Source organism: Rousettus aegyptiacus, unplaced genomic scaffold, assembly GCF_014176215.1.
Source record: "Rousettus aegyptiacus isolate mRouAeg1 unplaced genomic scaffold, mRouAeg1.p scaffold_m13_p_15, whole genome shotgun sequence".
Taxonomy (NCBI): Eukaryota; Metazoa; Chordata; class Mammalia; order Chiroptera; family Pteropodidae; genus Rousettus; species Rousettus aegyptiacus.
In genome coordinates, this window is record NW_023416290.1 from 57113287 (window position 1) to 57136472 (window position 23186).

Here is a 23186-nt window from a genome sequence, read left to right on the forward strand (position 1 = left end):
GATTAGATGAAAAGAAAGTAATGGTGAAACACTTACAGTGTGGGTGAGACCACCGCACACTATGTCACTCACAGCCCCTTGTTCCCAGAGAATAGGAAGGGACCCTGAGTCACCAGCGAAACCTGAATTTGTCAGAAGGACTGAGGGAGTCATGGGTCGATGGAAGATTCTAGACGTAGGTTTTGACGGGGGCAGGAAGAAAGGCCGGTCTGAAGAGGAATCGTCGGGAAAGGAAGCGGAAGTCACCCCAGCCTCTTCTGGGAGGACAAGTTAGTGCCTAACTTGTAGGCCGCAGCAGGGGTGGGAAGAAGTAGAGAGCTCAGGAGACAGTTCCTGGAAGAAATGGAACACACCAACCGGAAGACTTGGAGCTGGTCAAGGTCACTTCTCAAGTTCATGGCAAAACCCAGCAGGGAACTCCAGTCTTAGGATCGCTTAAGACTTTTTTGTCACACGCGAGGCACCATTCTGGGTGTTAAAACTGAGCCATGATTAAGCCAGATGTACACAATTATGGTCAATACTACAGAGTGGCATGGAGTGACTACTTTTGAAAGATGAGTAAATGATTAACCAGGAACTAAGGGACGCTGATTTTAAGTATATCACACTTGGATGAAGGATTCTCACCGAAGAATGGAATATGGTTGCCGTAGCCAAAAACATGGGCCTTTAATCAGATGTGGGTTCGGGTCCTGTTACGCTTCTTAGCTTGAAAGGCAAGAAAGGACCCTCTTGTGTTTGCCTCCCTCCCGCAAACCATAATTGAGACGGAGCATATTTAAACGTGCCCAGGATGTGTCCGTGGGCTTATTCAGTAGGCACTCAATAAATGCCAACTCCCGGCTCCTCCTCTCGCTAAACTGCACCCCGTATGGTTTATGGCCTGACAGACACTTAATTTACAAAACACACAAACACAAAAACAGTACTGGGTGAATTCCGAGCCCGTTTTCCTTTATTTTGTAACGTTTTCTTTCTTAGAATGTAAGGCTTGGAACATACGTGAGCCTAGAAATGTGTGATGCCGTTAAGACTTTCAAAGGGCCACGTAAAGCATCAAGCTCGACATGGTACTTGCTTCCAGCAGAGTTTTTTTTTTTTTCTTTGAACATATCATTCTACGAATTGTAAAAGTTATTTCCAGAAAAATCGAATGTAGCTATTGAGCAAGAAACTTAAAAGATACGAAGAATGTTTACGAGATCTGAATGCATCTGAAGGAAAGAGGAATAAATCCAACAGCTTTGAGCTGGAAGGGTTAGGGGGAAATGAATGGGGAATCATACATTTTTACCCATCCTTCAGTAAGATTTTTATCTGTTTTACCAGTCGTCAAAAAATGTAGCTCATCAATCCTTTGCTTCCCATCTTTTAGAAAAGTTGTAGTGTAGGGAATTTTTTGTGTGTGTGTAACAGAATTTTCTGTAACATCTTATTCTTAGTCTCAGAGTAAAATGACTTTGTGGTCACAGGAAGACATTTTGGGGTGCTCCTGGCAGTAATTGGGTAGCAATTCTCACTCTTTTCTGCCTTCAGCCTCTGGCCTGAGATCGAACACAGAACATGTGGGTCTTTTCATTGGCATTTGTACCAGTGTCTTGCACACTTTTCATGAATTATTGAACCTTTTAATATCGCCTCAATCTTCTGGTGTAGGAAGTTCCTAGGGCCTGTGGAGAGTCTCAAAAGCCACTCTTTAAAAAAGAGAACAAATAACTTTTTATTTTTCGATTCCCGCCGACATGCAGTATTGCATTCGCTCCGCGCGTGCGGCGTGGCGATTCAACATTTATGCGGCTTGCGAAGTCCTCCCGAGAAGGCCAGGCCCACGCGGCGCCACCCTTTCCGCAACGTGTGTTCCCCGCGCCGTACGTCACGCCCCGCGGCCAGGCTTTCTCGGTTGAGTTTTTTATTCCTGTACAGCCTTTCTGGGGCTCGTTTGTTAAAGTGGTTTTGCCTTGGCGCCGGTCGCAGCGGACAGACGCTGAGTCATCAGTCAGAACGGAAGCCGCGGGACACGGCCGCAGGGCGCGCCCGGCTCTCTCCTGCGCCCATTTCACAGGTTATGAACCTGGGTTTCGGAAGGGCGAGTAAGAAACCCGAGTCCCCCGGTAGCCCGGGCTGAGTTAGGACGGGAGGGGCTGGGAGCCTCCGACCCCCCGCTGGGCGCTGTCCCAGCTTGCCGACGGTGGCCCTGCCACAACCCCTCGTTTTCTGGCTACGAGAGAAGCGGGAGCTCAGGGGGCCGGGGGTCCTGCGGAGAAATCACTGTCACCGCTGGAATGTGGAATCCCCGGCGGCATGCTGGGGGAACAGAGCGGGGACCCGGGAGCAGAGCGGGGAGGAGCAAGCCGCCTCAGCCCCCCGTGCGCCCCGCTGCGGGCCCGTTAGGGAGCCACTGGCGGAGGAGAGCGACGGCTTGCAGAACCCCTGCCCAGCTTTTAGAGGGGGCCGGAGGGGTGTGCGTGGGGCTGGGGGGCCATCGCTTCGTGACCGGCACGGATGGTCTGTCGGTGGAAGTGGAGGGAGGCGACCTCCAGTTCGGTGAACTCAAACCCCGGTATTCCTGAAAGTCCCTCAGGTGTCACCGTTGCATTCATAGTGCAGAGCTGGGGACCGGGAATGTGGCCAAGAGCAGCGTGGCTTTCTGCACGCAGGGCCTCTCTGTGCTGCTGCTGCCCGGCGGGTCCCGTGTGTGCTGGACAGCGCTCTGCGGGACGGACCTGAAATCTCCCCTGACAAAATCGAATCCCTCTTTCACGTGACATACAAAAATATTTGCATAGAAGTTTTATTCCCTCCTTAACATTCATCCATTAGGATACGAATTTTCAGTTACCTCAGCTGGTTTTTTTAGACTGTGCCTTTTAACTTCTTTCCATATTTTTTCCCTTACAGAACCTTTTTAGATAACTTTTTTTTTTTTTTCCCTAATCATCTTCCCCCACTTCCACCCTCCCATGAAATAACGATACTTAAGCTGGACTCTGTGTCTGTCTGTGTTGAGGCCCTTTGGTGGGCCAACAACCGTTGTTGCTATAAAAATTGGAGCGTTCTGGAAACTGGTCCAAGGGGGCCCTTCTCCAGGTTCCAGGTCACCCTTCCAGTCTCAGCAGGTTCCTCGTCTGTAGTATTGACCAACAAATGATCCCACCTCCCGTGTTTAGGACAAGAGACTGGGAGACACACGGATGTCAACCGAAGGCACTCACTGTTGGTGCTAGTCAAAGCGAGGCTCCGTGCTGATGCTTTGAGTCTGTCTCCCTTGCCCAGGTGGCGCGGCTCCCTGAAGCAACAGGTAATCTGCGTTCTCAGCCTTAGAGTAAGTAGATCAGCCAGCCATCAGTGGATCTGACAAGTGGAATCCACTGGAGTGCATAATCGATTAACTGCATCCTTTATGGTTGAAGGAACAAGTGAAAGCAAACAAATGCTATTGACCAGCCTTAGTGTGGGTCCTTTTTTTATATAAGATCCCTCGATGGTTTTAATGTACGTCTTGATCTAGAATGTGAAGATCTATGCCCAACGTGACAAATGTCTGTAAGAAGAGCCCCAGTGGGAATGTCTGCTGTGAAGAGAGAGCACCTGACTCTTGAGGAGAAGGAGTGTGTGAAAGGGGACCCGAGCAGGACCTGCTCAGATGACTCTCCCTGGCTTTAAATAGACCTGGGAAGTTGTCCTCATTTTCAATAATCGTATGTATTCAGGTTGAGATATTTCTTGTCCTCCAAGGCTATGACTATTGAAGTGTATGCAGATTGTTTTCTATCATGATGATTAAATCTTAAGTGAAAAAACATGTTTCTCTTGTAATTATATTTTGTTTTTAAAAAGTTTTTTTTTTTTTTTATGCCTATTTGGCAGTTTTCAGGTAGCTTAGAAGAACATTGAGTTATGAGGAAAACATGGGAGTTTTAGGCTTTGTGTATGTTTTGTACTAACCTTAAACTGCACATTTTTTAGCCATGTTTCTTATTCTGGCATCTCTTACGGTTTCGTTGCTACTGCTTTGAAACAGCATCAGAGTAGGCGTGTTCTTTGGGATCCAGTCGTGGTCCTTGCTCATGCTATTTATTTTTAGATTCTTTTTACAAAAGTGACCCTGTACATAATCATCATATGAAAAATACGACTTAATGGCTTCAAGATTATCTTCCTTTGATTACTCTCACCCCGTGCTATGTATTGTATAGCCATAGCTTGATTATATCCTGCTTCGAATTCATTTCGAATGGTCGGTCATACCTGTCGAGTCTGTACTACTGTATATCTAACTGGTGGAAAATATTCGTGGGTAGTGTCAGTAGAGCAAAAGGCCCGTGCTGTATGGCTGTTGTAGAACATCGTTAGCACAATCATATTTCTATCTCGACGTGTAACGATGCCAGCAGGGTAAATGGGAAAGACATCGAATCTTCACACAAAGGAAATGGGTTTCGTAATGAGTGCCGTCCGAACAAAACTAATCTCTGTCTTGGATCATTACTTTACCTAATCATAAAACTTTTTTAATTCAGATCCTTGCAGGGTCCTAATTGGTGACCTCTGGAGCCTGATAATTGTTTAAGAAAGCCGGTCTTCTCCTGTATGCTTAATGATGTTTGCAATCAAAAGTGAGAAGCGTGGTTAACCCTTGGGCAGGTACGACTAAAAATTAGGTTTTGTTTTTTTCAGTCTTTAGTTGTTACTCTCATCTTGACTTGAGTCCTTCTGAACTTGAACCTGGAGCACTGTTCTCTCTCTTTAGCCTTTGGGTTTACCAGATCTTCATTGGACAAATGCCTTGAGTTAGAAAGAATAATCCTGAGTTATTTCGAATGACCACGAGATTGGGCTGCTCAGGACTGCTAGAACTCCTGGCCTCTTTTTCTTATGTTTTGTATGTAAATTGAAGGGTGTTTTGTGCACAGATATTTGTTCTGCCTTTATAAAAGTAGTTCATTTCCAAACATTCTTAATGTTTAGAGTCTCGGCTGTTGTTCCCTGCTCCCTGGATGGTATATTTATATGCATTTATGATGAGCTTATTCGTGCTTATTAGACAGTGATATGCATCCCTGCCCTGCCCAGCTATTTATTTCTGTTTATGGAATATTATTTGCAAGATGGTGAGCTGTATGAATCAATCTAGTCTGGGCAGGTTTCAGTGTGTTTGGCTCGGATTTGGATCTAATAGGTGTTCAGTTAGATTTGGATTGCTTAAATAAAATAATTCCTTAGTGAAAACATTTGTCATGTTGGAGGTTAAAAAAAATTTCTTTTCAGACCAGCAGCCACAGTACCATTTCAGTAATCTGTCAAATAGAATTTGCAATGGCTGTGAACACTATTCGTATCTCTTTTAAGATCAATTTAAATCCTCCGAGTGGGCCGTTGTATTATTTTGGAATAGATTTCTGAATATTGAGCATGCAGGTACTGTCATTCTGATGAGGTCTTCTCGTTTCGTTAGATCCAAGCCGAGCCCTGTCCGTTGATGAGTTTGCGAAGAGTTCAGGGGCTGGGGAAAGGGGGCGTCATTTACCAGTCCCCGTCCACGCCGGCACCGGGTCGTGCCGGCCAATGTGCATTATTTAGTTCTACTTTTCTAACCCTTCCACACGTTTTTATCAAATAGCTTTAAACAGCTAACAGGACGGGCTTTGATGTTACACATACCCGAGTGTGAATCCTGCCCCTGCCACTTAGGAACTGTCTAACCACTGGCCAGCTTCTGCTGTTCGGTCGTCAGGATCTCCTCCTGCAAAACGGGGGCGCACCACCGTACATTTATGAGAATAAAGAGAGACTCTAAGTAAATCAAACACACATCCCTCTGCTTGGTGAACCATTGTCAACAAAGCAATAATGAGCAGTCTCTAACACAGTGCCCATTGCTTTTCAGCATTTTGCTGTGTGATAAGCTCAGAGGGAAATTCTCAGACGTCAAGAAGGCGTCAGAAACGTTGTCTAGGACCCTGCGGCGTGCCAGAGGCATGGGGCTGGAGAGCTGCCTCCTGTCGGACCAGCTCCTCTTCCCGGCCGCTCTCCACTCTGCTGCGTCCCCAGGAGGCTGATGGGGGTGGCACGGGGACCCCACCGGCAGACACTCCCACCCTCTGGCTTCCGGCCGTCAGTGCTTCCCCAGTGGAGGTCACCTGCAGGAGGTCAGCAGCGGGGAGACGAGGTCAGAGCGTGGTTGTCTTTGGCTCCGTCCCGCTCGGCGGCTTCCCCCTGTGACTCCACACGCCCGTCCTGGCCCTGCAGCCTCTCTCTCATTCCTGCGCCGCCTCCATCCTCCCGTCTGGAGGTGGGACCACCTCCCTCCCTCACTGACCCCGGGGCGATACGCCGTTCTTCCCTGCTGCTGTTCTAGGCTCGCCACGCCTTCACGCACAGGCCCTGAGATAAACCCCAACAGCAGCCGAGCAGTCTAACCAACGCGCGGGGTGTCACACGGGCTCGCCGTACTCCGCTGAAGACTCCCTCAGTCCTTCGCCTGGCAAACGTCATTCCTTATGCTTTAAGAATTCAGCACACATCTGTTAGCTTTTTGGATCATTTCCCAAATTCCAAAGCTTCCTGCGGCTCTGTGGACGTTATGTGAAACTCGCCCATTTATATGCCACGGACCCCCCTCACCTAGCGCCTGTCACAGCTCAGCCCGTGTTTTGCACAGATGCCGGTCTCCCCCAACCTAAGACACCCCACTGCGTTTAAGGTACCGCATTCTCAAAATAAACGATTTTACCTGGAATTTTTAGGAACACGTCTTTTGCTTCAAGTGAGGTAGTAAGCAGTCCAGGTAAATTCCCAGTCACAGTTTCGGTGAAAGAATACTTTAATGAAGAACTTACAATGAATGATGAGAGAGAGAGTGCAGCTTGGATTTCCAGCCAAGGTGCGAAATCTAAGCACAGCCATCTCTACAATTTTTCATTTTGTTCTGTTTCAGTTTGTTTTAAAAAAATCTAAAAACAACTGTTTAAAAATTGCATTTCGTATAAATTTAAATGAGTAAAATAGTCACCTGTTTCAAAAACTTAAAACAATGGAGAGAGACAGCGAGAGCCCTCTCTTCCTGTTCACGTCCACCCCACGCACCCCGTGGCAGTGGGATAACCGCTGTGACACGGTTCCTCTGTCTAACCAGGGAGACGCCCCCTGTGCCCGTGCAAGTGAACAGGAACACATGTTCGTGTATCGTTGTACGTCGTGTGTGTGCCGGGGATGACTTCCTGTCAGAACACAGACGGTTTCTCGACCTCACAAGGTAGCTGTGTGTCCTGTCCTCTCCTCTGCGGGCTGCCCGAGCCCGGGAAACCAGGCCCCTCTTGGTGGACGCTCAGGCGTTTCTGGGGTTTTGCTATTAAAGACACTACTGTAAATGGATAACTTTGTCCGTAATACTTCGTGTCTATCCACGTGGGTAAATTTTGTGGAAATGGAGCATCTGGGACAAAGGAAAAATATCAATCTGGATGTCCTGGATTCTGTGAGAGAATTTTAGCACATTAGAATTTTTTACATTGGGAATTTAACTCATTTAAGTCCAAAGAGGGTTAGTGGATTTTAATATATTTGGTAGGCTAAAAATGTGAGTGGCCATTACTTAGGAAGCTCTGTTCTGGGCCAAGACAAAAAAAAAAAAAATGAAAAGGCAAAACAAAAGCCAAAAAAGACATTATAACTGACACTAGATTTCTGGGTTAACAGAAAATTGGTGTCCGCGGTTTGGAAACACAGCCTTTTAATCCCCTACGTTATCGCAAACCGAATCCTGCGTTTACTCATTAGTCCCGAGCTGGGGGATGGCGTTGGTGCATTCGGCTGCTAACAAGTGTAACCTGGGGCTTACTGAGCCGGAGTCCCTCTGTTCGACCTTGAAAACCCGATTGGTTTTCCCTAAGGCTGGCTTTCGTTGGCTGCAATCAGCCGAAAGATCATGTCCACCTTGGTGGTGTCAGGTGACTTCTCTCCCCTCGGAGAGCTCAGGTGGTGGGGGCAGGGGCTGTGGAACAGGAAACTCCCACGGAGACCGCACCAGCTCTAGAAGGCTGCGGGAAGACGTTACAGATCGTCTTGCACGGTGTTCCTCCAACCCCCACTTTTTATTTTTGTTTTTTTGCGTTGTATTTGGTTGGAATTCATGGAGACATCAAACTACTTATAAGCCTCTTTCAAGTAGAAAATACAGAATTGTCAGTTGAACAGTGCCTAAAGAAATAAAAGTTTCGTCTACGGCCCCGCCACCCTGAATGTGCCCGATCCTGTCTGATCTCGGAAGCTAAGCGGGGTCTAGCCTGGTTAGTACTTGGATGGGAGACCAGACTAGGAAGACTGGGTGCTATAGCTGTACAAAATTTTAAAAAATAAGGAATTGAAAGCTGACAAGGTCCTTGCAATCTGTGAGGTTAACCAAGGGTTGCTTCACCTAAAAAAAAAAAAAAAAAAAAAAAAAAAAAAAAAAAAAAAGAAAGAAAGAAAAGATTTGACCAGTTTGGAATTTTATAGCTGGAGGGCACCAAGGCCGTGATTGAAACCAGGGACGGAATCGTTCCTCGTGCCTCAGTTGCGCTGGCTTTGGTGATTCACCAGCTTGACCATAGCGACTCCATTTCCTTCGTTCACGCGTCTCCTGAGGACTCAGGTGTCCGGGTTGCAGTCTGGAGGGGTCAGTCCGTGAATGCGGTCGTTCAGCAGTCAGTCCTTCAAGCATCTGCTGAAGTACCTCTTTCTTGTACAGCGGGTGCTGTAGGCAGTGATGTGAGGAAACGGTACGCCGGTATTTTCCAAGAGCTGGAATTTGCACATAGTAGGTGCTTTGGAGGTGTCTGTCGAATGAAGAAACAGATGTTACCCTACGGGAGATTTATGTTCTGCTGAGAGAACAGTCCACTTGGGCTGCTGTAATACAATACTACAAACCGGGTGGCTTATTATAGCGACCTGTTTGGCACCAGGGACCGGCGCTCTCGTGAGAATCCAGTGCCCGATGATCTGAGGCGGAGCTGAGGCGGTGGTGCTGGCGCTGGGGAGCCGCTCGCCGCTCACCTCCTGCTGTGCAGCCCAGTTCCTACCAGGCCGCGGACCTGGCGGTCGGGGACCCTGGCCTATAAATGACAGAGGGGCATTTCTCGCGGTTCTGGGGCCGGGAAGTCCAAGATCGACACCCCGGCGAATGCGGTGGCAGGCGAGGGCACTTCCTGGTTCGCAGGTGCGGTCGGTCTTCCCCCCGGGTCCCCACGCGGCAGGGCAGGCGAAGATGCTCTCCGGCGGCTCGTTTATAAGGACAGTCATCTCGTTCATGGGGACTCCAGCTTCATGATCTGCTCACCTCCCTCAAGCCCTGTCCGCCCGATGCCATCACATTGGGGGTCAAGATTGCAGTGTACGAATCGGGCTGGGGACATGAACACTGTGCACTGCAGAAGGTTCTGGAAGGGCTGTGCATCGAATGCTCGCTGAGCGTCGGGCTGGGAGTGGCGGACTCTGCCACGCCCGCCGCCCGGCCACCCTGCCCGGGAGAGGAACAGCCGCACGCGGCGTGTGGCATTTAACGCGCTCGGGTCTTGGGGATGGATGTGGGGAACCGAAATCATCCAAAGAACACCTCGGGCGGAGAGAAGAGCGTTGGCGAAGACGCGCGCCTGGGGCGGGCCGCGTCACCCGTGAGGACGGACGACCCGCCGGGGAGGACGGACGACCCGCCGGGGCGGTCGGCTGCCGGAGGGCCCTCTGGGATCGGTCCCTGGTGGGACGCGCCCCGGAGAGCCGCGCGGGCCTGAGTCCCAGCTGGCCTTCCTCTGCTCGTCGGTCCCTCAGCCTTTCTCCAGGGTTCCAGAAGGCCCCGCGGAACTTACTTCTTTACATCTGCATTTGTTAGTTAGTCCATTTCCCTCCATCAGCACAGGCCGTTGAGATTCGACTTTGTAGGACCACGGAATATGCATTTTTTCCCCACTGTACTGGGGAAGAATTATTGATAAAATGGGAACTACACCATCACTTTGAACAAACGGTGGCCATCTAGTCCGCATTTCTGTGTGTGGTGTCGTGCCGCGGTAGTGCTAACGACAGCTCGCGGCCTCCGGAGTTCCAAGCCCTGCACGTCACGGTTATCTTTTTTTCCTCCACAGAAATAGAAAAGTTTCAAAAAGGAGAAGGAAAGGATGAAGAAAAGTACATTGATGTGGTGATTAACAAGAACATGAAGCTGGGACAGAAAGTGTTAATTCCCGTAAAACAGTTCCCTAAGGTAAGACCACGAGGCGGGCCTTGCAGGTCCGGCAGACGAGTGATTGTATATTTCCTTCGATGTGTTCTTGAGATGCTTTTCCTTCGCACAGCCCCTCCCCCCACATCCCCAAACACAGATTTTTAAAGTTAATTAAAACATATCTAGGGGCTTGGTCTTTTCTGTCTGACTTTAGTTGTGCAATGAGTCAAACTAGCGAAGTGACTTTGGACAGTCCGTTCTTTCCTCTTGTAAGATGAGGCTGCATGAAAAATCGAATAAGATTATCTACGGTAAATGCTTAGCACACGGTTTAGCACATAATCTTTCAACATGGTATTTATTCTAATTGCCTATTCTGGAAGAAGTTTTATTTTTCATTTATTACGTGTGTTGTTTTGTGTCATCGAACACAATTACAAAAGCTGCTTTAGAGTTTGTATGTAATTCTAACATCTTGGTCATCTTAGATTTGGTCTGAATTGAGACTCTTTTATCTTGTTTTTCTTTCTTTCTTTTTTTTTTCTTTTGAGTGTCCATGTCCATGATTCATACATTCTTTTGTATATATCAACAGTTCATTTCTTTCAATTGTCCATTCCCTGAATATACCCCAGTTTATCCATTTGCCTGCACAGGTTTCAGTTTTGGGTTCTTATACATTAAAATGCCGTGAACATTTTCGTACATGCAAGTCGAGGCCGCTCCACGTCTCAGTTAGCATTTTTGTTGTCCGTCCTCTTACTTTTAGCCTTCCTGCTAATTCGTTGGTGTTTCCTTGCGGTGTTGATTTGCATTTTCCTAATGATTAATGATTTTGTGTACTTTTTCATGTACTTATTGGCCATTCATTTATCATCTGTCCTCGAGTGTCTTTTTAGATTTTTGCGTATTTGTAAATGGGCTGTGTGTCTTCTTATCATTGAATTGTAAAAGCTTTTATTTTAATGTCTCCTGTACACAAAACTTTTGTTAGGTAAATGTTTTGTGAATATTTATTTAGCTTGGTCCGTGGCTTGCCTACTGTTTTTTAAATAGAGTCTGTAAGAATCAGAAGTTTTTAATTTTGATGAAGTCTAGTGTATCAGGGTTTTTTAAAGATGATTATTACCTTTACCAATGAAAATCTTTGCCACCTTCAAGGAAATGTTAGAGTCCTCTTTAAAACACACAGGTAGTCTGTGCTTCCTCTAAATGCTTTTATCATTTGTAGCTTTTTACTTTTAGGTCTGTGATGCATTTCAAATTAATTTTTGTGTATGGCGTGAATGTCAAAACTCATTTTTCTCCGTATGAAAATATTGTTCTTCCAGTACCATTGTTCGAAAGGTATTTTCTTCCCACTGGTCGTGCTGGCACCTTTGATGAAAAGCAGATGACTCTGCAAGTGAGGGTCTGTTTCTGCACTTCCTGTATCATTTCATTGATCTACTTACGGATCTTTATTCCGGTACCATACTGCCTTCATTGCTGTAGCTTTTTATAATAAGACGAAGTTAGTTCATGTGGCCCCTTCAACTTGGTCTTTCTCAGAATATTTTTTTGGATATAGGTCCTGTGCAGTTCCATATAAATTTAAGAATTATTAATTTTCTTAAAACATTCTGCAGGGATTATGATTGCAGTTGCATAGACTATTTTGATCAATTTAGGGAGATTTGACATCTTAACCATATTGAATCTTCCCTTCCTTGAACATGGTATATATTTTCAATTTAGATTGTTGAATTTCTATCAGCAGTATTTCAAACATTTCAGGGTAAAGCTTTTTGAACTTTTGTCTTTTGTTAACCTTATTCCTAAATGTGTTATTTTTGACACTGTCATAAAATGAATAATTTAAATGTTTTCTGACTTTTCTTTTAATAAAAAATTTGGTACAGTGATCTAGTATTCTTGCTAAATTTAACCTTGCTAAATTTAATTGTTAGTTCTAGCAAGTTGATTTATATTTCTTTAGGATGTGCTGTGTACATAATCATATCATCTGCATAAACAGTTTACTCCTTCCTTTCCAATTTGCATGCTTTTTATTTCTTTAGCGTGGATTATTGTATTGGTTAGTCTCTCGTGCAACCCTTGACTACCAGCTGATGCAAAGAGCATTCCTTGTTTTCCTTTAAGACAGGTGAGGGCCGGCGGTTTCTTTGGAGATGCTTTTCGTGAGGTGGAGGAAGTTCCCTTCTGTTTCAGTTTTGCAGATTTGATCCTGACTCAAGTGGTGGATTTTAATTAAAGGCTGTTTCTGCATCTGTCAAAGTAAACACAGGATGTTACTCCCTGAAACTGTTAATGTAATTGTGAGTTTTGTTGATCGATTTGTCTAAATTAAGCCAACTTTGCATTCCTGCATTAAAGCCCTTCTTGGTAATGACGCATTAGCCTTTTAATATATTTTTGGATTTGGATGCATCTGTGTTGAAGAGTGATACTGACCTGTAATTTTTTTAATGTAATATCTTTGTCAGATTTTTGGTGTGGTGTTACATGCTAGTTTTATACAGTGAATGGCCAGCGTTTCTTTCCTGTTTTATTTTTCAAAGAATGCATGTCAGTTTGGTGCCGTTTCTTCCTCAGTATTTGTTAGAATTCACCAGTGAAGCTGTCTGGGCTTAGAGTTTGGTGATGAGTTTAGTGTGTTTAATTGATATATCACTAATCAGATTTTCTATTTCATCTTTTGTGAAAAATTTTTTTGTGTGTTTTACACAAGGGGTTTGTCATCATGTGTCAGCCATTCCTTCCTCAAATACTTTTGGGTTTTTTTTGACATTTTCTCTCCCCATCTTTTGAAACTTCGGTTACACATATGTTCAGCCTTTTAATTTTCCCAAAAAGGCTTCGGTGGCTCTGATCACTTTTGTTATTAGTGGTTAGTTTTGTTTTCCCTCTTATTCTTCAGATTGGATAGTTTCTACTGCTGTCTCTTAAACTTATGGGTTCTTTCTTATGTTATCTTTATTTTCTGTTAAGCCCATCAGATAAAATTTTATATCAGGTATTGTAATGATCTGTTGCAGAATTAATATTTGATTTATTTATAAATATATGTATGTGAAAAAATATTTTTTCCCCGCTGGTATTTTTCTATTTTTTTTTTTTTATTACTCACAGGTATTATTTTATGTCATTGAGCAAAGCTAAAATAGATGCTTTAAGTTTCTATCTGATTCTAAAATCTTAGATACCTTAGATTTGACCTGACTCGATAATCCTTTATCTTGATAACGAATCACATCGTTCCAGTTTTTCATGTGTAGGGTAATTTCAGGTCGTATGCTGGACATTGCGAGTATTATATTGTGCAGGCTCTGGACTCCATTCTGTTTCTCTGAGGAATGCATCCAGACCACAGACCTGGTCTGTGGGGTTGGAGTGCAGGTCTCGATTCAGTTCTTAGTTTGACTTTTGCATTTATTTTTTGGCAGATGTGATTTGGAGGTCAGCCAGAGATTTTGGCAGAATTTATCTACAAAATTTGGGGGCTTTTCAACTCTTATATTTTCTAGTCTACCCTTCCTCACATTTCAGCACTATGGCTGCCTCAAACTGCTACTCAGGCTAAAAACTCTAAAATCAATAACTTCTCCCAGGCCATTCCCTTCTTCCAAGTCTTGATTCCCTTCCAGAATCTCCTTGCCTTTTGATCATTCTCCACAGGCTCCAGATAATTGGTTTTTATATTTTGTTCAGAGTTTAAGAGTTCATAGTTGCCATCTGTAGATGGTCAGCCTGTTAGGAGCTTACTCAGCCATACTTGCAGTAGTAGGATATACATTTTTAGTAAATAGGAAAAAAAAAACTACATTTGAGCATTTCGTAGACTCATGACTAAACAAAGCATGGCTTATGGAAACCTTTATGCATTGATTACTAGGCTCAATATACTCTTTATGCTCAATATACAATAGAGGAAGACAAACAGACACCGTCTTCATATAGTTCATAATCTAGTAGACGATTAATCTATAATTAATAGCCTGTTGTGCATAAGTAAGTATATGAATAAAGTATATGAAATAAAATCTCAAATATTGTTTTTCAATGTCAACTTTAATGAGAGTAGAGGAAGACAGATTATAATTTGTGTCTAACAGAGAACAGAGTCCATTTCAAGTACTTATAGTGTCTGAAGTAAGCTCCTTAGAAATCTATTGCTTTCAGAATGCTGAAAAAGGATATTTCTACTTAGAATAATTGAGCCTGCACGTTTCAAGCCAGCCTCATATAAAAGGCTGATACAGTATGTCCATCAGTTCTAAGAAAAGGCTTGCAGGTCAGCCGGCGTCAGTTAATAGGCTGAGCCGGAAGAGGCTGGCAGCACCTGGCCCTCTGGAATGGCAGTGGGCAGAGGACAGCTCGGCGTGGAGCCGATGCTGACGGACACTTTTAGCTTCTGGGGCGAGAGAGAAAGGCTGTTTGTGAACCTCCATCCAATAGAGTGATGTCCATTAATTGAATGATTGCTCTTCCTTTAATGAACTATCTTCAACACTTTGTCAATGGCACACCACTGAACGTACTTCTTAATATTCAAACTTAACGCATATTCCTTCTCTCGAGTCCTATGTCTGAGCTTGTAAAGTGTGAAACTCAAAGTAAACACTGTTTTAGGATTTTATTAAAAATGATTTTAAGCTGTAAAAATTGTTCTCCATAGTATTCCTTGGTCCTGAGCAGTGAGTAGATAAAAGAGAGTTAATATAAATGCCACTCAACATTGGAACAAGGTGCCCTGTCTCTGAGGACCTTGTGGTTTAGACCGCATATTTACCCTAGCGTTTGCTGGTTCACCCATCACTGAATCCACACATCCGTTCGTATGCCTCTCATTTATCGTGGATCTTCTCTGAGGCAGGCGTTGGGCTGGGAAGAGAGAAGTGATTAACACAAGTGGTTTTCTCCTAAGAAGCTCTCGGTTTTGTGGGGCCTGCAGATGATGAGGTCAATCTTTAGATTACAGTGTGAGAAGTTCAATGTTAAGGTGCTTTAGAAGACAAGAGAAGGAAAATGTTGACTCTCAGAGAAGGCCTCCCTGAGGTCAGAAGTAAGACAGGGCGAGATCGAGGTGACCGTGGCAGAGGGGCACAGGACGAGGGCGGAGGGCCTCTGAGACTTCACAAGCCATTCTGTTTGGCCAGACCGGTTCATTTCAAGATGTGCAGGTTTTTATGAGGGTTTGTAAATGAAGTGTTAACGAGGGCGTGGGATAGGGTTGGCCATGAGGGCCATGAAGTCGGAGTAGGAAGTGTTTGAGCTGTTTTGGAGGATGTGGTTGGCTTCTCTGTGTGTTTGACAATGGGGAACTATTTCAGGAGAGGGAATGCCACGTGCAAACTCGTGCCAGAGTGAAAGCATACTTAGGCATCCTTAAAAAGTGAGTCGTAATATGAAAGTAAATAAAGTTGGTCTGTGTCATTGCACGTACATGCTCTACTGCTTTGGTAAATGTCCCTATTATATTCTTAAATAAAACCAGAAAAAGCAAGGTGCAGAATAGATAGGATCCTGGTTAGACAATCATTTGGGAAGCAAAACAAAACAAAACAAAACAAAACAAAAACTAGAATCTTAACAGCAGTTATTTTGGGGAGGGTAGGAGTATGTGCTTTTTTCTATTTTACATGTTTCTGTACTTTTAATGTTTTAATAATTTGCTGTAACTTTTATAATTAGGATAAAAAAGACTTCCATTTTGGACAAAAAAGGTGCCTGAAGTGGTTAATTTTTGAGATACCTTTGTTCTGTGGTTATGTTTTTTAAGACTTATTGTGTTGTTAAATTCTACAGGTTTAAATTAGATTCATTTATTTAGTCTAAGCATTCTAATGTGTACATACTATTTTAGTAATTTTATATTAAACAACATGGTTTCTTATAGTAAAGGTTTTCCTGTTATGTACAGATTTTAAATTTTATGTATTTGATGCCTCACAGAAGTCTTAGGCTGGCTTGCATTTTTCCTTTGTAGTGTGTTGCAGAGCGTTCAAAACCCATGACTTTACTGCTAGGTGGAACCCTCCTTCATAGAAATCATGGATTTAAAAATTTCTTTAGTAAATATTTGACAGTCATATTAGTGTGTTGTAAGGTGCCTTATCTGGGATTCCTAATTGAATCTCAGAGGCATGTAATATTTTTTCCCCGGAGGATTTCTGTGAAAATAATTTGTATTTGTGTGTTCAGTTGATAGTTTACCTTAGATATAAAGTGATGATGTCCATTAGCTTTTTTAAAACTAAGTGCCCTTGCCAGGATTAATATGGATGGCTAGTAAGGATTTTGAAGCTTGTTGATGTCAGGGGAGCCCGATGCTAAGAATCATCACTGAACGACACATTTGTTTATCCTAAGTCCCTGGGGATGTCCTTCCGCGATTCCCTTAATCACGAGACCCCGTGATGAAGTGCGAAGGCCACTCAGGGCAGCGGATCCTCTGGACAGCGTATCGGCCACTGAGGCCCTTTTCTGTCAGTGCGCGGTCCCCTCCCCTGTCCATCCTCTCCCTTCGTGGGGGTGAGGGGGTCACATCTTCTGAAGCCGCTCTGATTCTGTGCTGAGGGCTTCTCAGGGATCCTGTGACACCCAGTCCCTGTGTCGTGAAAGGTGTTTTGCTTGGCGTTTGCAAATACGACAGCATTCGAAAATACCGTGACGGGATTTCAGATCCTAGGCTGTGACTGCTCCCCTATTCTCTTAAAAACATCTTCGTCGACCCGCAAAGGAGCACGTGAACTTCGATTTGTTAAATGGGTTCTTAAAGCAGCCAGACGTTTATTGAGGGGTTCCTGAAAGAATTACACGTGTTGTTTTGGCGGGGTGTCATTATGACTACTACTATTTTACTTACCCAAATGAGTAGTTACAGAATTTGGTTATATTTAGGCTCCCCACGGCCTCACTACTTTCAAAAGACTAGGAAAGCTTCTCTGTATGCACTGTGGTCACAACGCAGTACATTTCGGAGGTTAAAGTCTGCGATGAATGTTCCGCAGGGACCGTCCACCACGTCCCTGCTTGCTCTCTGGCGCTGCCGAGCCGAAAGGTCCCAGCGGCTTTAGCGCCTTGCAGCGTCCTGCCGGCCTGGGGGTCACGCAGTTTACCGGACGGATCACTTTGGCTCTGGGCCCCCTGAGGATCCCCCAGGCGGATCAGCTGAACACCGCGTGCCCACACTGGTACCGGGTGTAGGAAACGTCCTCCCGCTCTTCTAGGACTCTGGGCCTGGTGGAATAAAATGGCAGAAATTCATACCGTGGACCAGACTCCGAACTTTTATCTAATCGAGTAACCGACACATAATTACGCCGAACGAGGGCCACGTGACGTACGGCGATGCTGCGAAGCGCATTTACAGAGGGGAAGGAAGTCGGGGACTCACGCCCGCCCCGCCTGCCAGGCTCCTGCACTCGGCCGCCCCGCAGACGTCCCGGCTCTGGCATGTCCCTGAGTGAGCGCCGCCTCCCTCCTGTTCTTGGCCGACCGGGCCTGTTCCCGGGTCCCTAATGCCAGTGAATGACCGCGCGAGCGCCCGCGTGCCCACGCCTGAAGCCAGGGCGTCCGTTGGCCTCTCCCTCCTCCGCCTCCTCCCCTCTCGTCTGCACGCACCATGACTCACACGTCTCATTCCTCCTGTTCCTACGCCGTTATCCATCTCCGTATCTCCGTCCCTCTCTCCACGGCCACCCCTTCACGTAGGCGACTGTCCTTCCTCACCCGCTCCAGTCCACTGTAGGAGCCTCTCATCCGGATCGCGTTCCCGCCCTCCGTTTCAGGCCCTCCACCCCGTTCTCCGCACCTGCAGCCAGACCGTTGCTGCCCAGGATTTTCTGGAATAACGATTCATGGGCCATGTTGCCTGCGTTGTTCGTTTGGCCATCCGGCCCACCCCGCTCCTCCAGAATATAAGTCAACCTTGAGCAAATAGATAGAAAGTACATAAGATAGATCATTTTAGATTGTTTATTAATTCCGCATGCCTGCGTATATTTATTTTGTCCGTATCGTCTCCTAGAGAAGTAACCGTACACCTCATTGATTTTTTGAGTTGCTAATATCTCAATAAATTGGTCTGTTTCCCATTTAGAAGTAGGTATTACATTAAATTACAATCAATGGAGCAACACCAGATAATCCCGCCACTGCTAACGACACTTAGTGATTTGTGGCTGGCGACTTAATAAATTTAAATGATGGTCTTTTATCTGTAGTTTTAATATGTCGCAATAATTTCTATAAAACTATGAAAATCAATAAAGAAAATCAATAAAAACTATGTTGAGTAGTGCCATTTGATTCGGAGTAAAATAAACTTCAGTTCCACAAGTATTTATCGAGAAGCCTTTATGTAGGAAAATGATGAATAAAATCTGGGTCTTAAGTACTCTTGAGGGGTTTATAATCCAGCAGGAGAAACAGTGGATTTCACGAAATCATACAGAGTGACTGATGATTAGATTAACACAAGACGTGGAAGGGCTCCGTGTGGTGCTCAGGGTGTGAGGGGGGTTATTTCTGAGGAAAGAATCAAGTGTGGAGTTACATCTGGTCCTTAAGAACAAGTTCAGGACTCAAACAAGCAGAGGTTGGGGTGGGGGGTGATATACTTAAGGGGAATGGTGGATTGTAGCGTTTATCGAGTGACGAGAATGCGTCTGGAGAGTCGCTCGTGCCACATCTGGGCATTCGAATTTTAGACAGCCTGTCAGAAGCTCTGAAGGGTTTATGACAGAGATAAACAAACATTAGAATATAGAGGAGAAGGTCTTCTGCATTATAGAAGATCTCGTGTTTTTCGTTAAGTGCTTTTAAAATTTAAGAACGATTGATTTAAATGATTTTTTTTGGAATGACTTTTATTCCTGGGACGTTCAGCTTCCCTTGTAAAAGTGATTGTTATTTTTAGAGGCGATTGTCAGAATCGGGAAGGGTATTGTCTGTAACTCAAAGATTGATTCGGTCATTAACCAGGAAACAAGTTTTTTCTTTCTGAGGAAGTTTGGTGTCAGCCTTAACACTGTTTGGAGTTTGGCACTTATGACATTGGTTTAATTCGGATGCCATCAGTATTCTGAATGACAACTAAAATGTGGATTCGTTTAACTAATCACTGTTAGTGGTGAAATTATTGGAGCCTCGTCCATATAGCTAATAAAAGTTTGATCTGGTCTCTCCTTTCAGTAAAGAAGGGTCTGACAGACCTCTGCATTCTGGTCCTTGGGAATCGGACGAGTATGGAGATTATAAAGTGTTCCTTGACAGTTAATTTCTAGTCTCGAAAGCAAATGCTGGGGGGTCACTCTCCAAAGAGGAGTGTTTGCACTACCGCGCATTCGGAGGCCAGGAAAACACACTAGAACTTCTGTTTGAATGTACCCATGGGGCGTGTGCTCTTCTCTGTGTCGGGCACCGTTCTGAACGCCGTGTGTATATTACCACATTTAACCTGTGCGACTTGAGGAGGGGGCCTGTTATCTCCTGCTCACGCATTTGAAAACCCGAAGAACCGAGAAGTCAAGTAGCTTGAGGGTTTTGTAGTTACTAAGTCACAGGCATTCGGATCCCAGCAATCTGGCCCCACGGCCATTGTTCCTGTTCAAAAAAGTAAACGTCACTAATTTTTAGTGCGTGGATTAACGTCAGCGCTGTCGCATGCCTCATCAAGGGCTGCCCGGATGTGGCACGTGGGGAGGGTGCCCTGGAGGAAAGGGGAGGGCCAGCTGCAGGTTTTAACGACCCTTTTGTTCTCAGTATATTGAGGCTCGGAGCTGTGGGACATGCCTGCTTGTGGATTCATGGATTCACAGATTACGTTACCTGCTTTCAAACTTCCCTTTCTTTAAATGGGCAAAGATTTCTGCTAAAGAAGCTGTGAACTGAAACTCTGCTAAAGGTACAGTCGACCAAGCAAGAACATGACGGAGCCGCCCTGTGTCCTCTGCCCAGCACAGGCTCAGCCTCCTAACAAGTCAGAGGTGACCGTGACCGGTCGGATGTGACGAGAACTGTTCCTCTACACCTGGTGGTGTTAATGGTGAATTTCTTCCCCCCAAGTAAATGCTGAAATATTAACCAACGATTGGACAGGTACAGGATTTTAAAACAAATGTACGCACGCATATGCACACATTTGTGTGTGTGTGTGTGTGTGTGTGTACACATGGCGTGAGCGAGGGCCGGCGTGTGGGGATGATTTCTTGCTCGCTAATTTAAGGTCCTGGAACTGCGGTGGTCATAACCCTCAGGGGATGGTGACGTTTGATGTCACCGTGGGAGGCCCTCGGGGCCCTGCTGCGCTCGGCCCCCTTCCTTTCTCAGTGTCTTAGCTCTGAATTTAAGCTGTGTGATTTAGACCGTATCCGGATGTGTTTTAAAAAGTTCTTTTATCATCTCTCTTGTTTCTCACATCCCTTTCCAGCCCCATCTCTGCAGCAATAAATTTTCATTGTTTATCTAATACAGAACCCCATCATTTGACAGTCTTCCTCAGATGTCTTTGTAAGCCTTTTTAACAAACATTTAGATTTTATGAGGCGCTCAGTTAGAAGATGCTGTCGGCCAGTTAGGACCTAGAGATCGGAGATCTGCTCTCTTCTGTGCCCGTGTGGTGTGTCCTAGGCTTTGTCTTAATTATCATCTTGGATGCTGAGTGCTGTGTTTTGGTCGTTAATTTTGGTCGGCATTCATCCCTCACTTTTCAGCGCATGGAACATTGCCTACCTGTTAGAAGCTAGGTGCCGTTTTCGGCTGTTGCTGGGATGCACGGCTGGATGAGCCAGCGTCTCTACGCTCAGATCCCTAACCAATCCTACTGACACCCCCTGAGGGGAAAGAAGCTACAGTAGGCAGGTAGCCAGGACTAGAAACGACCGCGATGTTTGAGGCTATTAAAACTTGACGTTTGAGGAACAGCCGCTTGTCGGTTGTGCCTGGAGGAGGCGTGTCATAGTGTGCTCTCCCCGGGACCACCTGCTGGTCCGCCCCCGCCCTGTAGGGCGCCCTCCCCTCTGCCCCAGTCCGTCCTGACCCCACAGCTCACGGACCCAGGCAGCCGAGCTGGCAAGATGCCGGGCCCAAGCTTCGAGGAGGAGTGACGGTTTCTGCTTTTCTGATCTCGGAAGCCGTGCGAAACCCCTGCCACCCTGAGGCCACCAGGGCACGTGGAAGCCCAGCATCCAGGTGCAGGGCGATCGGTGAAACCAGCAAGAACTTGGGTCCCCGGCTGGCAGCCACCACCAGCTTCAGGGACACGCAGTGTGTGTTCAGGTCGCTGAATTGTGAGCAAATAAATGGTTATTGTTCAGCTGAAGTTTGGAGTTAGTTTGCGATGCACCATAGATGACTTGGCCGTATCCGAGCTTAATTACACAGCCCCCGAGTTTCTAATGGCCAAGTCGGGCGGGGCTGTGTGACCGTGTCGCAACCATGCGGCCGCCGGCTGCAGGCGGCGGTTTTAGGGTTTGTGGCGGGGGGTGGGGGCGATGAGAACCAGGAGGAGCCATAACGGGCCAAAGGGAATTACGTTTAGCAGGTGTGAGGTTTATCCTAGGATTCGATTTTGTCTATGAAATTGTAAAGGGCATTTCAAGAAAAATAGCTAATATGAAAAGGACATTAAACAGTGGTGTGGTAGTCGAGGAGGAGACCGTGCCCCTCCGAGCACGTTTGTCATGGTGAGCAGGAGGGTCGCTGCCAGCGGAAGGCAGGTGCGGTGGGCGAGGTGAGCGATGAGGGCAGCTCGGACTTGGCTAGTTGTGCTGGGGCTATGGAAAAATAGACAGGTCTAAGAGAGCTCAGGGGGCAAAACCGTTAAGACGTAACTAATGCATCGAACATTTATTAGATGCCCTCTCTGCCCAAGCACCGAGTCCCAGCGTGGACGGCGGTGCCGTTGGCTGGTCTGAGGCGCTCCGAAAGAATCACGTGGTGGCAGAGGGTACAAGTTCAGTTTCGGTGTGAGTCAGAGGTTAGTAAGACAGCTCTTTGTGAGACTAATCAACTCTTTGGTGAGCATCCAATTAAGAGAAGCTTTTTAATGGAGACAGTGACATGTTCTGGATGCTTAGTTGTTTATGAAATGACAGCTTAACTGTAATTGTTCCCCAAGGAACAGTGTCATGACACAAATATAGTTTAGATCAATTACAGCTAGTTCAGAAAGGCACTTGGCTTTACCAACAAAGGACATAATTATCAGATCTTATACATTATGCAGTGAAACTCAAATGTTCTTATTTTGTGCGGGTTTACTGTCTTCATAATCATTTGAAAGTTTTCTATTTACAGTTGTAATATTTGTAATATAATAATTGGCACGGGAGTGATAATTAATGATCTTACAAATAACACCTTCACCTTCTGTGCAAATCTCTGCACAGACGAAATGATTAACAAAAATGAAAATTAAAAGGTATCAAGTTCTTGCTCTCTGTCTTGCAAATACAGTTATCAAATAAAGAACAAATTGCGACTTAAGTGAGCGAGACCTTATTCGAAGGGGTTATTGCGAGAGCAGGGACAGCGAGTAGCTCTAGTCATGGGCCGGAGGCGCTGAGCTTGCGATTGCGCGGTGTCTCGGCAGGCGGACAGCCAGGGGCTCTTTTGGGGAGCGGCGACCGAGGCCAGCGGGGTGTGGGGAAGTGAGGGCAGTGGGTAGAGGCGGCACGTGGGACAATGAGGCCCGAGGCTGGTCCACCCCGAGGCTGGTCCCTGGGACGCGGGGGGCCTTGCTGGAGAGTGTGTGTGCCCGCTTAGCTTGCGGCTCAGTCGCTGCCCAGGGCTGGACAGCCGTCCCCAAAGTGACCGGTACAGAGAAATATATTGAGTCTTCTTTTAATTTCACGATTTTTAGCCCTGTTTTATGTGGTTTGGGGAAACAATAGGATTCATTAAATATTTGTCATTTATCAGTGATGTATATCGATTAATCCAGTGTTTCCTAACATTGAAGATCAAGAAATTACTT

General features: G+C 45.7%; 1 protein-coding gene across 5 annotated transcripts in view; it reads left to right on the forward strand.

Annotated features, from left to right (window-relative positions):
* KHDRBS3 (KH RNA binding domain containing, signal transduction associated 3) overlaps positions 1-23186 on the forward strand; it is a 96593-nt gene that overhangs the window by 19555 nt on the left and 53852 nt on the right. For 4 of the 5 annotated variants that reach the window (XR_004954679.1, XM_036233054.1, XM_016145626.2 and 1 more), the window contains exon 2: positions 10125-10243. Coding sequence is in view for 4 of the 5 variants with exons in the window: in XM_036233054.1 (XP_036088947.1) it covers positions 10125-10243 (119 nt within the window). In the remaining variant the exon portion in view is untranslated. Of the gene's footprint in view, positions 1-2486; positions 4648-10124; positions 10244-23186 lie in introns of those variants that run through there. The other variant, XM_036233056.1, reaches the window with a different exon arrangement.